Genomic DNA, 12761 nt, shown 5'->3' with positions numbered 1-12761 from the left:
AATCTTCAGGTTTGTCTGGAGTATGACTAAAACCAGAATAGGCACCCCCATAGCTTGCAGGAGTACAAGAGGGAAGGTTTGTGCCCAGACTGCCCTGACAGAACCATACTGCCAACACTTGGATGTTCAAAAAGCAGTAGATATGGTTTATCTTGATGGGCATGCTTCCTGCAGCTGTTTGAGAAGAGCATTTTGCCTTCCTTTCAGCACACGATATTTTTCAGTTTTACAAACTGATATGTGACAACAGAGTTGGCAGGCGCACTCCCAGAGAGTCAAGGCACTGCTTACTGTGCAGTTGCTGCCCCTATGAAAGGCAGGGGCCCTTTCTCTCACTGAACCCAGCATTTGTTGTGTGCTGGGCTCTGTAAGTCTTTCACCTGCTACAGAGACAAGATACCACCAATTGACTGACTGATAGTGTCTTGTATTTGGGAGAGAATATCTCCCAACTTTGCCTGTTAAAGTTGGTTAAAATGAAAAAAAGAGAAAATAATGAGAACGTGCCAATAGAATTGGCAAGCATTTTAACTGAATTTCTGTGTGAAGGTATAGCTAGTTTTTTCACCAGACTCAATGCAAACCTTTGCACAAATCTCGTTTGTGTTGAGGCTTGAGTCACCTGGCACATGAAGGGGTGGATGCTAATCCATGTTGCAGGTGTTAGAGCTAGTAGTGCTGTGAAGATAACATAGGAATTGCAAGCTCATCAAATACTAATTCAGTAGTTCCGCTAATCCAGTTACTCTCTGATTCTAATCAAATTGCTTGGGGCTCTGGCTTATGATCTCCTGACTACTCTAGTTGACACCATTTAAGAAATGTTCAGCAGTTCACCTCAGCTGGAACTTACTATGATGTAGCTGTCACAACAGCAGCTGACCTGCGTTTGCTCTTCAGCTGTCACAGTGTGGGTGATGTCATTAACATTAGGCTAGCTGAAAGTTTACCTGTCCTAGGTATGCTGTCCTGAGCTAACAGTTGTGTTGAGGAATAGAGAGCAGGTATAAATTACAAAAAAAAAAAAAAAAAAAAAAAATCTTTCTGACTTGTAAGATTTTTTTATGAATTTAAACTTCTTGAAGGGGTTGATTTTGAACCCAAAGCGGTAAGTGGAAAACAAAACTTTGCTTACTATGTCAGTAAATAATTTTCTTATTTAATTTTTCTCAACTGATATTTTTGTATCATGGTGTTGCTGTCTATAATTGTGAGTGTAACTTAGAATTGCTGCTCCTCAGTTTACAGTTTTATGATTGTTACCATAGTGCACAGAGAAAGCTAGGTATTGATTCACTTTCCATATTTATTAGTGGAATATGTTAATCTTTTCATTTTTTTGATAGTTTGTAGTTATTTGACACTATAATGCTGGACATAAATTGTTTGAACAGAGTCAGCACCATCCATCATGATGTGGAGGCTGATATCAAAGAGCAATTATTTTCTTTACTGCTGGGTTTGAAAATAGTGACCTTTTGTTTACCAGTGTTACACTGTGCAGACCATTTACCCTTACATACACCAGTGAATGTTTACCCTGCTTTCATTTTTAGTGGAACATGGTGATTGAGCTTCAAATCATACAGGAGTCGTTTTTCGTTTGTTTGGGTTTTGGTTTTTGTTTGGTGGGTTTTTTTTAATTGGCTATTACCAATATTATACTGTTTGCAAAGAAAATATCTTTTTTTCTGTCCAACTTAATCTCATTTTAAATACTTGGCAGGTATTCAAATACAATGACAAATAGAAAACTAGCATTAATCTTTGCAGCTTCTCAGAAAAGTAACTGACAGTTATTTTGCCCTAGGTAGAGCATTATCCCAAAAACACTGGCAGGAATATTGGCAACACTTGACTGCATTCCTATCTGGTCTTTTTTGATGCTAATAATGTAAATATTTCTGACTTCAAAATTTAGTTGTTTCTAGTTATTCCTTGATCTTCCTTCATTGCCATGGACTGACCTCTCTTTTTATTAGTTCTGATCTCAGTAGCTTATAAAAAAATTGTTTAGCTTTTAAGATATGTATAGTTGTAGGGTTTTTTACAGAGGAATGCAAAATAAATGCCAAAGCAATGTATCTACGTAGCTCAGCATTTGATGTATACAGTTATTTCTTGGCACATGTGTGAAAAGGTTGGGGATTTTGTTTTTGTTTCAAAAAGAAACTTATATTTTGAGGCCATGGAATGGTCTGCCCAATTGCCTGCTTGCCTGCCTGATTGTACTGCTAAGAGTAATTTCACTCAAAAGGTGTAATTGCCCTTGTAAGGTATAATACAACCTGCCAGCGCTGCTGTTGCTATCCCTTTGAAGAACCACAGCTCCCTAGTATCCCTACCCAGTATCATTCTGCGAGTTAGCAGGAGGGATTTTGAAGCCATAATGCATCCTTGTCTGACATTGAGGGCTGCTAACTAAATATTCTTTGGCTGCTGACACCCTGTGAACAAATGATGACCATACACTACAGGTGTGCACCAAGTCAATAGAATTCTGTCTGTCTAAGACCCAGACAAAATGACACTGTATCTCTGTGTTTGGGTGGGTCAGGGGATAGAGGTAGGAACAAAGGAAATCCAACTAAGAAGTCTTTACTTTTATTTTGGAATTTTTGAACAGCACCCAGTGTAATGTGTGCCGGGGAGCACAGTTCACTATAATTATAATGTTGTTGTTGCTCAGATAAAAATATTTATAAGGGAAATTAAAACCTTAAAATTGGTATTTGCACAGCTTTTACCACATGAATATAACATTCTTTAAATCACTACTTGGCTGCTGCAGTCTGTCTTATTGTTTTAAAATGCATTACTAATTTACTTGTAGGGTATGTACACTCATTAGGCTAAGCCACTTCTTTGAATAATCTCATTGAAGTATTTTGTAGTTACTTTTATTTAGTTAGCACCAAGCCCACCAGAAGAATGATTGATAGTATGCAGATTGTACTGTAAAGCATCAATCGTGTTTCAGACTGAGGCCAGCCTCTCAATGGTAGTGTGCCAAATTTGTTTTTTTATCAAATTAGAGGTCACCTGTCCCAGTATTATTTCAGAAGGGCTTGGAAACTGTTGCTTCTCAGATTATATCTGCACTACACATTAAATGTAGGCTTGAACCCTAACTGAATCCTTGCCCAGGACTAACAGATACCTTGAAGGTCTGGTATGATCAGTGCTTGCTAGAGTGAGCTGGTTTACTTGCACAAGTTGAAGGGGATGCAATGCAAGTTACAGCTCAAGAACAATTAAAGGAAGAGATGTCTCAGCCATTGGATCTGTCTTGCCAGAGCAGAGGAGCAAAACCAGGGAAAAAGACACAGTTCAGTGGCTGCAACGTGTATTGAGCAGCCAGCACTATAGCAGCAGATCACTGTGTTCACTGTGCCAAAGCCAACACATGGAACCCATACTCGTGTATGAACACCCCTGCAATGGGGCAAGACACTGCTAATTAGTTGATCATTTGGGCAGCTGGTGGAGAGTAGGAGTTAAGACCTGAAAGCTTTGCCTTTCCCACATTCCATCTGCTCCTGGTTCCTGACCCCATGCAACCTTTGTGGTATGCTGTATGCTAAATGCTGATTCTGTGTGTGTGCTACAGGCTGCTGACCCTTGTAGAGAAAAACAGATATGCAGAATTAGAAGGAAGAGCTAACTTGGGTCTTTTTTCCTCACTTCAGTGTAGAGAAAATTTCTAACATTATGAGTTATCATTTGTTATGAAAGATGACTTTTCATAAAGCACATGAAGAAAGAAGGAGTATTTGATGTGTTTGCACTGGAAAATCTTTCTTGTCTGGGTTCTTAAGGTTGAAAACAGAGTTTAGCATTTTACAGTGGAAGGCATTTCTGTAAGATTTCACACTTAACGCCTTAGGCTGGGCTAGAAACAGTGCGATAACCATATTACCCATGCTATTTTTGAAAAAAAAAAAAAAATGGAAAGAGGTTATGCATGCAAAAATGAAAAAGGATAAACATACCAAAACCTCTTTTAGTGTTTCCTTGGAGGAGGTGTAGTTTTGTTTGGGTTTGGGGAGGATGGGGAAAGGAATGCTGTTTTATTTTCTAAGCAGGTTTGGCATTGTCTACTTGATATTTTATCACAGGAAAAAATGCAACAGTTCCTAGAGACCAGTGGAGGAGTTTATTATTTTTGTAATTATCTTACAAAAAGTGAAGTGATTCTGCCCAGGAAAGAAGCCAAGCCTTTTCAAATATAGCCAATTGTACAACTGCCATTGACTTTACCAGGAGCAGCAATTTCTTAGAAAACTTCAGCACTGTGTTTTCATTGCAATGGCTTGGAATTCCCCCTTTAGCATCCCAGTTTACCAGTTAATTGCCTAATATCATTATAATTACATAACTTTATCCTTACTTGGCAAAATTATATCCTGTTTTCTTGGAATTTTTGTATATTCAGTACTTTCACTGAATAGAGATTCCACTGATGATGTACCTAGCAGTTTGGTAGGGTGTGTTTTCTGTCCACTCTGCCTTGCAATACCCAGGAAGCAAGAGCCTCTGCCTGAAACTTAATGGTGTCAGCATGTTAACCCACAGCAACCTTTCTTCATTTGTGTGCAAGTTCAGCTTATGGATAAACTTTCTGGAAAAAGGAATGACTGGGTGGTCCTGTATCTGTAGATGCAAGGGCATGATTGTCCTGAAAAAGCACATGGAATCGGTTGCTGTGTGTGGACCCAGGTGGAAATGGTTGCAGCACCATATTCTATTACTGTTCATGCTTTTTTTTTTTTTTTTTGGCCCAGCAGCCTCCATCCTGTATCTTTCTGTGTGAGAGTTCTTCACAGTATCAGCTGTCTCGCTACTAAGTCACTGGTGTTGATCTCTCTAGCAAAATTAAAATGAAACTTCCAGTATTATTGGTGTCTTATTCTGACATCAAAAATGACTCCTAATGACTTAATTTATCTTAGGCCACTCCTTTATATGTCTTCAAGAGTGAACGGTCAGTTATAATCAAGTCATACTTGCTAAAAACAACTAACTGAACTGGAAGATGAGTGTTACCGGCTGTTAAAAAGTTTCCATATGGCCCTCATCTGGCAGGAACAAATGAATGGTGGTTTTTTGAGTGGAAAATACTGAGTCATAAATGTATGATGAAAAATTTCTTTCCAATACCTGTATTTTAAAAATGAGTACAAGTTCTATTTTCCATTAACAAGAACAACAGTCTTTCTTTTCTTCTTCAAGGAAAATACTGAGCCAGGATTCCTTCAGGATGTTCTCCAAAGACTGTTGTCTAAAGACCATTTCTGTACTACTTTTCCTTTTTTTCCACTACATCCTGTCATAAAGGCGATCATACAGATGTGGCAGCAGTTGTACTTAAATCACACTAGTATGGCTGGCAGATCTTCTATATGTTTCTTTTCTCTTATCCTAACTCTGTTGGGATTATCATCCTCAAATTCCATCTCACTATCCCTGTGCATTGCACTAGTTAGTAGCCGTCTAGCTGAACACAACAAACATCCATGGATTTGAATGATCCTGTCTTCCGTGCATACCTTTGCTTGCCAAAGGAACAGTTCCTGAGAAGAGGCCAGGAACAAACATATAATGGCTTGAGCATAACAAGGGGAGATCCTACTTGACAGCTGAGGTGCAGCTGAAGAGATCCTGATGCAGAGCAGGAAATACTATATATTTTTAATATATGGGGTCTAATGTTTAAGCTCAAGTCAAAGGGATTTTTTTAAAATCACTGTTTAACAAAAAGATCTCAACAAGGTTTGGTAGGGATACTTCTGTTTTGTGCATAGACACCCGATTCCAAATTTGTTTTCCATTGCAAAGGACAATGAAAATAAAATATTTTTTAAATTTCAGATCAAACAAAATGAAAGAAGTCCATTTTCTGTAATGTATGTTCTGTGACAAAAATGTAAAAATATTAAAATACTCTAAAACAAATACTGCAACATAGCATGAGTTTTAATTTGGTTTATGTCTGACTTTTTGTGAAATACAGCTGCCTTCAGTTTGGTAATTTGGCATGGAAAAAATGTTCTGTTGGATATTGTCCATAAGATGTGTTCTTAGCCCTGCTTCAGATCTTCAATTAAGTCCAAAGCTGCAAACATTCAGGCCTCACAGTCTGCTCCATCAAGTTCTGTTTGTTCTGTGTAGCTGCTGTTTTGGGTAGATGTTTGTCTTTACAGTGTCCTCACTATCCTGTGACTTAAATGTTTTGGAAAACCTAAATTTAGCTTCCAGTGTTTTATGAAATTAATGTAGTTTTTGAAAGACAACTTGTCTACATGTATTCTATTATCAGTTGTGTAGAAATTTCTATACAAAGTCAGGGAGCTCAAAGCTTTAACAACTGAACTACCTGTGGGAGATTTTATACAAGAGAGTGTTTACCTATTTTTCTTCTCAGGAAGTAAAAGTTCACTTTTACTAAGTCTGACATGCTTAGTTTTACCACTGTCAGAGTAATCTCAATTAATCTCTTCAATTTTGAATTTGTAAATCAGACTTTGAATCCAGGAGACAGTATGATTTTCAAAAGTCTACCTTTTGAGGTTTGTTTTATGACCAGCATATGTGGTCAGCCACCATCCAAGACACTTACAGAGGAATGGTTGTCTTTGTGCACTTCTCATTGTTATTCACCGGCAGGATAGTCATCAGAGGGTCACATTAAAGTTCATTCAATCAAAGCTGTGGCAGTAGCAATAGTCTGCCTCAGGTCAGTTCCATCTCTTGGGATTTGTAGGGCACTATCTGAAGTTATTTGCGTAATTTTATGTAACATTAGTGCCTTGGTAGTTTGTAGCAAAGATTTCAAAGGCAACAAATCTGTATCTAGTGTTCTGTATCTACCTCAATGACAATCCAGTGGTCTTTCCCCCTTACTGTGGTATTGTAACCATTTGGATGTATCTTCTGGTATCTACTAAGTTCATTTTCACTTAGCAGTAATCTATAGATAATGTGTATTGTTTATGTTAGTGGTTATAATTAGGTTTTGTTTTTCTCTATTCTTGTGGTTATTTGTTAATGTATTTGTGATTTTCATGGGAACCTCTGCCTTTTACTTTTGAGATAATCTTTAAAAGTGCTCCCTTGTGCTGCAATAGATGTTTAAGTTGGGATGATAAATCACAGCCAAGAAGTATCTGCTTTTCTTCATTGACAGTAAAGGGATCCTAGGTAACCCAGATCTATATCTGAAACGGTATGTTTGGATGAATGCCAACTATGTCTTGACTTCTTTATCTATACGTATATAGAGATGTGCTTACATATATATATATATAAAAGCATATATGTTTGCACATGCACACAGATAAATATCTGTATATTAAGCCCAAACCAGTTCTGTTACTTCCGTTTCAGTATCATTTGCAGACATGTTTATGAGGCTATCGTATCAAAATAGTTTCATTTTTAATGTATGAGTAAGTTTTATATGATGTATACTCCTGGATGTTCTGAAGAGTTATCTAAGAGGTACATTTTCAGTCTTGAGGGAGGACAAAAGGAATGAAAACTCATAGCCATGAAGAATGTTCTGATTAGGAGTACATGAAGTCTATACATTAATAACTATTCCTCTCAAAGCCAAATTTCTAAATTTAAGCTGATGTTTTGGTATCGAACCTTAGATACAAATGATGAGATGATAATCTAGACGTAATTTCTGGGTTATTTCTATTCTGGTGATACTAAAGAGATTGTGAAATATTCTTGTTTCTTGGAAGGAGTGTTATCTGATTTAAAATACTAGAAATGGAGATGTGTATAACAGTCATTCAAAAATCATAATTTTATACATTTTAATGGAAAATATTAAAAAGGTAGAAATAGAGTTACCGATTCATGGAGGAAAAACTGAAAAATAAATAGGAAAGTAAAATCATAAATAAAAAAGCAAAAGCAACAAAAAAAGTATTGTTTACCATTAAAGAACAGGAAAGAATTTGTAAATCCAGAGAGAACCGGAGAGTGTTCAACAATGGGGAAAAGACATTTTGGCTTAATTTCAGAAAATCTTAAGCAGGAAAAACTCAGCCCATATTCGCCAAAATAGCCAAAATAGATAAAAATGGAGGAGAAATAAATACCAGACAAACCTCTTGAAGACCGCAGAAATTAATAGGTAGTAATGGGATTTTTTTCAGAAGCCAGAATAAAGTTCTTACTGTGCCATGCAACACACTGAAGAGCTTTATCAAGATGTTCTGAAGTCGAAGAACTTAATCATGACAGTAGACAGAACGAAAGATTTGGATTGCTTCTGATTAGACCATAAGCAATTTGTAATTTTGCAACAGAACATACTAGAGGTGAGGTTGAAGACAACCCTTTCTTGTGTGGTTTGTTGATGGATTCAAAGCACTTTTTTGAGTAATTGCTGCTGTTCATTCCAAACAATGCAAGTGACTTGCATAGAGAATAGAATTTACAGTTGAGAAATTAGTCCTTTTTGAAAGTTGGCTTTTCCCTAATTCTTCCTGCAGATAACAAAACAAATTAATTTAACTGCATCTGTTGGTCAAGGTGTTTTGATATTGTATCATAGCTTTAAAACACTTAGAATCTGAGATCTGAAACTTGAGTGTGATCTTGCCTGTATTAAAATCAGGTTTTTTACCCCAGCTGCTTTCTGTGTGGTGCTCCATACCCAGGAATAAGAGGGGTTTTTTCTCTCTTTTCCCACTTTTCTCTCTTTGTTGAGCAAAGCTTACAAACTGCAGAACTCCCAAAAGCAAAGCAGTTCTGTTCACACAGCTAGCTTAACCAGTCTCTTACCTGCTGCAAGACTTGTGATACTTAACTCCTTCTTTACACAACTACATGAAAATTATTTTAATAACTGGCTGTTTGGCTTACATTCATTTAACATTCACAAACAGTATGTAGTCAACCAAAACTGCAATGAAATTTTAGCTGATTATTCCCATTCACATCTGACATGAGCAGAGTTTGGAAAGAGGATTCATTTAGATTAGCCAGTGATTAAATTTAGCTGTGAAACATATAGGTTCATGCTGTACTTTATTATTGCATAGATTCTTCAGCATCATGTAGGGAATATATATTTCAAATCCCCCTTAGGGAGAAGCAGTATGATAAGAGTTGTCAAGTAAGTTTTAGATCTCTGCCCCAAATTAATACCATTTTGGAATAATCCAAAGAGTATTTTTTGTAAAAGGTGCTTTTCTGATAGAAATAATTCTGTAGAAGATCTCAGTCTGTTATTTTAAACTGTAAATAATGTATTTGTTGAATTTTTTTTAATGCTACTTAGATTTGGGACTTGCAGGTTTTTTATAAATTTTAGGGATAGCATGTGTTCATTTAGCTGTCTGAGATGATGAGGAATGGGAACTAAATGCATTGGGTTTTTTCTTCAGATCATGAAAGAGGTCTGTGACTTTGAGTCTCCTCTGCTTTCCACATTAGTTCTAAGAGTAATACCTTGGTGAACTGTTTATTTCAGGGCAAGGTGTAAAATTTTGATTTGTCCTAAATTTCTAACATTTAAAATCGTATGAATTAGTGGATTGTGTTTGCACTGTGTTCCATTCGGTTCTTCATCCCCATCACCACCGTTGCTACCTTAGACCTGTTTTGAAAGCACTTGCTGCCTTTTCAGGTCTCAGTGGCCCAGACAAACACTTCTCCTTCAGTGAGTGTGTGCTTTTTTTTTTTACTCAGTCTAGCTTCTCTCTTTTGACTAGCCAATGTCTTATCCAGGTTTTGCATGTTTTATTGAACTGAATTTTGGTGTAGCATACAGAAATGAGAGCAATTTATTGTGGTTTTTCTAAAATAGGTTTTCAGTTCTGCCTAATTTGTAAGGTTATCATTTTGCCTTTATCATATTTCTTTGAGTGGACATGTAGCAGAACTTGGTGGTATTTGAGTGGTGGAAATGTAAATAGCTCTTCATTTTCATTATATGGTTACTGCTGTAATATGCAAGACTTCTGAAAGCTGATGATAATCTAACATTTTGATTGTAACCTTTGTTTTCAAAGGGCACTATGAGGAGGTGTACGATAACCAGCTTAACTTGGCCTACTGTTTCAATGACCCTGAGGACAAATGGTTAAGTCATTACTTTTATGAGCAATGCTTTAACACTGCTCAACTAATAAAAATTGATGGTGGGAGAAGAGAGGCGCAAGCACATGTAAATATGGGCCTCATCAATGAGGAACAAGGTAAGTCACCCAGATCATAAAGCTACATTGGATCAGCGTTGAGACAGTCATATTTGGCAATTTGTGTTTCATCACAGGGCACAGTGTTTAGTGTAGAGTTGATTTGCAATAATAATTTCAAGACAATTTCAAATTGAAATTGTTGCAATTTTAATTTTTGCAGCAGCAAAAAGGAAGACAAAGATTGTAATTATTTACAGACGTGTTTCCTCTGACATCCACCTACAGTTGAAAGTACTCTATCAGATGAAAAACAAAACAGAAGTTTAAAGGAAGCATTTGTTTAGCAAAAGGGTTCTTTGGTTTTGGCCATATTTTCTTTTGCTTGTTTTTGACAAGAGACTGGTAGTGCTGCCTCAGGCCACAGGTGTTTGAGTAGGATGGCATCTGTAGTTACACAAACTGGGTTGATTTAAAAGAGGTATGAACATGTAATTCAGTTTAACCCTGCCTCCAATTTACACTTGAATAAAACAGTCTATTTTTGTGTTCTTTGTAAAAACTACCTTCTGGTTCTCTTGACTGAAAATGACACCATGTTTTTTTTGTACGTGACTGCCATGTTTGTGTTTGCTAATGGTTTATACATTTCCACAAGCTCCATTTCTCCATTCATGTATCTGTATCCTCAAACTGTGAGTCTCTGAAACCAGAAAAGATATTAATAGAAGCAACTAGAATTATGGAACAATCCAGGCTGGAAGGGACCTCAAAAGATCATCTGGTCCAACCTTTCATGGGAAAGGGAGCCTAGATGAGATTATTTTAGCACCCTGTCCAACCACATCTTGAAAGGCTCCAGTGATGGGGACTCTACCACCCCCTGGAGAGGCTGTTCCAGTGAATGATTGTTCTTGTGTGAAAAATATTACTTTCCTATTTCAAGATGAGCCTTGTTTCTATATTTAAAAGCATACATTACGTTTCACGGCAGAGGGGGTTTGTGTGTCTGTAACAGTCTGGGTCATTACATTTTGGGGTTTATGTTTGACTTTGTGGTTGAAACCATTCCAACTTTGAGCTCAGCTTGTGGCTGGTTTCTCAAAGAGAATGCCTTTTTTTAGAAAAAAGAAGATTCACAGGAGTTGAAGTATTGTGTGGAAATAGTGTAATTCCAATAAATGTCTGACAGAATGGGTGTGTTTTGAAAGACTGCCTAATTTCCCAGCATAAACCTGGACACAAAACATAAAACCTACAATTTTTTTTTTTTTAATTGAAAGATTATGGTCCTTCCCCCCCCCCCATGTTCTCTTAAAGCTGAAATACTGCTTTTTTATTATTATTTCCTCATATTTTCTAGACTGTTGGCCATTTACAATGTTTTCCTCTGAACTGCTGCTGTATCTTTCTTGTCTGCAACACCCAGAGCTGGATTCAGTTTTAAAATTTGAGTTCATACCAATGATCGATAAAATGGAAGGTTTTCTTACAAGCTGTGTTTTTATTTGTGTTTTCAGGTATGACATCTACATTCTTCATTTCAGCATAAATTGCATACTCATATTCAGTTTATGACCTTCAGTAATCTTGAAATTCTTTTCTGAAGAACTGTTAACTTGCTATTCTGTTCCCAGTTCTAAGATCACCAGTTAGTTCTGCCTAAATGCAGTATGTTGCTTGTTTTTTGCACTGAGTAGCATCCTGTGTTTTATAGGTGGTTTCCAGAAATTGTCAAGGTTGTTTTTAATTCTGAAGTTGTTCTTCAACACTTTCTCTTCTCTTTAGTTTGGTATCATTTGAACATTATAAAGGTATTTTTCTATCCTGTAATTCAGATCCTTAATGAAAATATTGGTAAACTGGACCTAGGACAGGAGCATGTGGAACCTCACCAAATACCTTTTTCCATACTGACAGTGAACTACTGGTAACCAATGTCTATATAGGATTTCCTAACTAATTTGCACTCACCTAACAATACTTGCTGGTGAACTATGGTTCCCTAATGCTTTCCAAGAAAATTATATGACAGTGAGAAAGAATTTACCAACTTAAAGAGAAGACTGATTTGATGACACTCACTTTTGATGTATTGGCATTGGCTGTAATATTTTCGTGTTTTCTCTAAATGCTTGGAAATAATCTGTTTGATTATTTATTTATTCCAGTATTGTTCTAGGAATTGAACTTAAACTAAATCCAGTTTCCCGGTAGATAAGATAGCACTTGCTTAAAGCCCAGCCAGTCACAACCAAGTAATTTTCATTTTGAATGAAAAATGCTTTAGTAGGTTGTCTGTCTGATACTCAGTAGAAGAAAACTATTGAAGTTGCTGGATTTTTTGCAACCTTTTCACTTGGTCCTTCAGTTACTGAAAAATACAATTACAAGATGGTGCATAAAAGCAAACATCCCTATCTATTTGTAGCTTCAAAAGCTCACACTGAGTATGACCCACTACTGTTATCCAACCACTGTCTAAAAAAATTTTAACATTTCTTACTTTCATATGATAAGGAAAAATTGTTGAATACTTAAATATCTTTAAGCTCGGTACAAAAGCATACAAGTAAACTTACGAAATACATTTTGGGATGC

The 12761-nt window shown here is 36.6% G+C and overlaps 1 protein-coding gene across 1 annotated transcript in view; it reads left to right on the top strand.

Moving 5' to 3' along the window:
* Positions 1-12761, top strand: part of TTC29 (tetratricopeptide repeat domain 29) — a 213863-nt gene that overhangs the window by 97887 nt on the left and 103215 nt on the right. Inside the window, exon 6 of the mRNA XM_027807747.2 lies at positions 10035-10220. Coding sequence (XP_027663548.1) covers positions 10035-10220 — 186 coding nt within the window. The remainder of the gene's footprint in view (positions 1-10034; positions 10221-12761) is intronic.

This window comes from Falco cherrug, chromosome 1 (assembly GCF_023634085.1).
Source record: "Falco cherrug isolate bFalChe1 chromosome 1, bFalChe1.pri, whole genome shotgun sequence".
Classification (NCBI taxonomy): domain Eukaryota; kingdom Metazoa; phylum Chordata; class Aves; order Falconiformes; family Falconidae; genus Falco; species Falco cherrug.
This window is presented reverse-complemented; position numbering and strand designations above follow the sequence as displayed.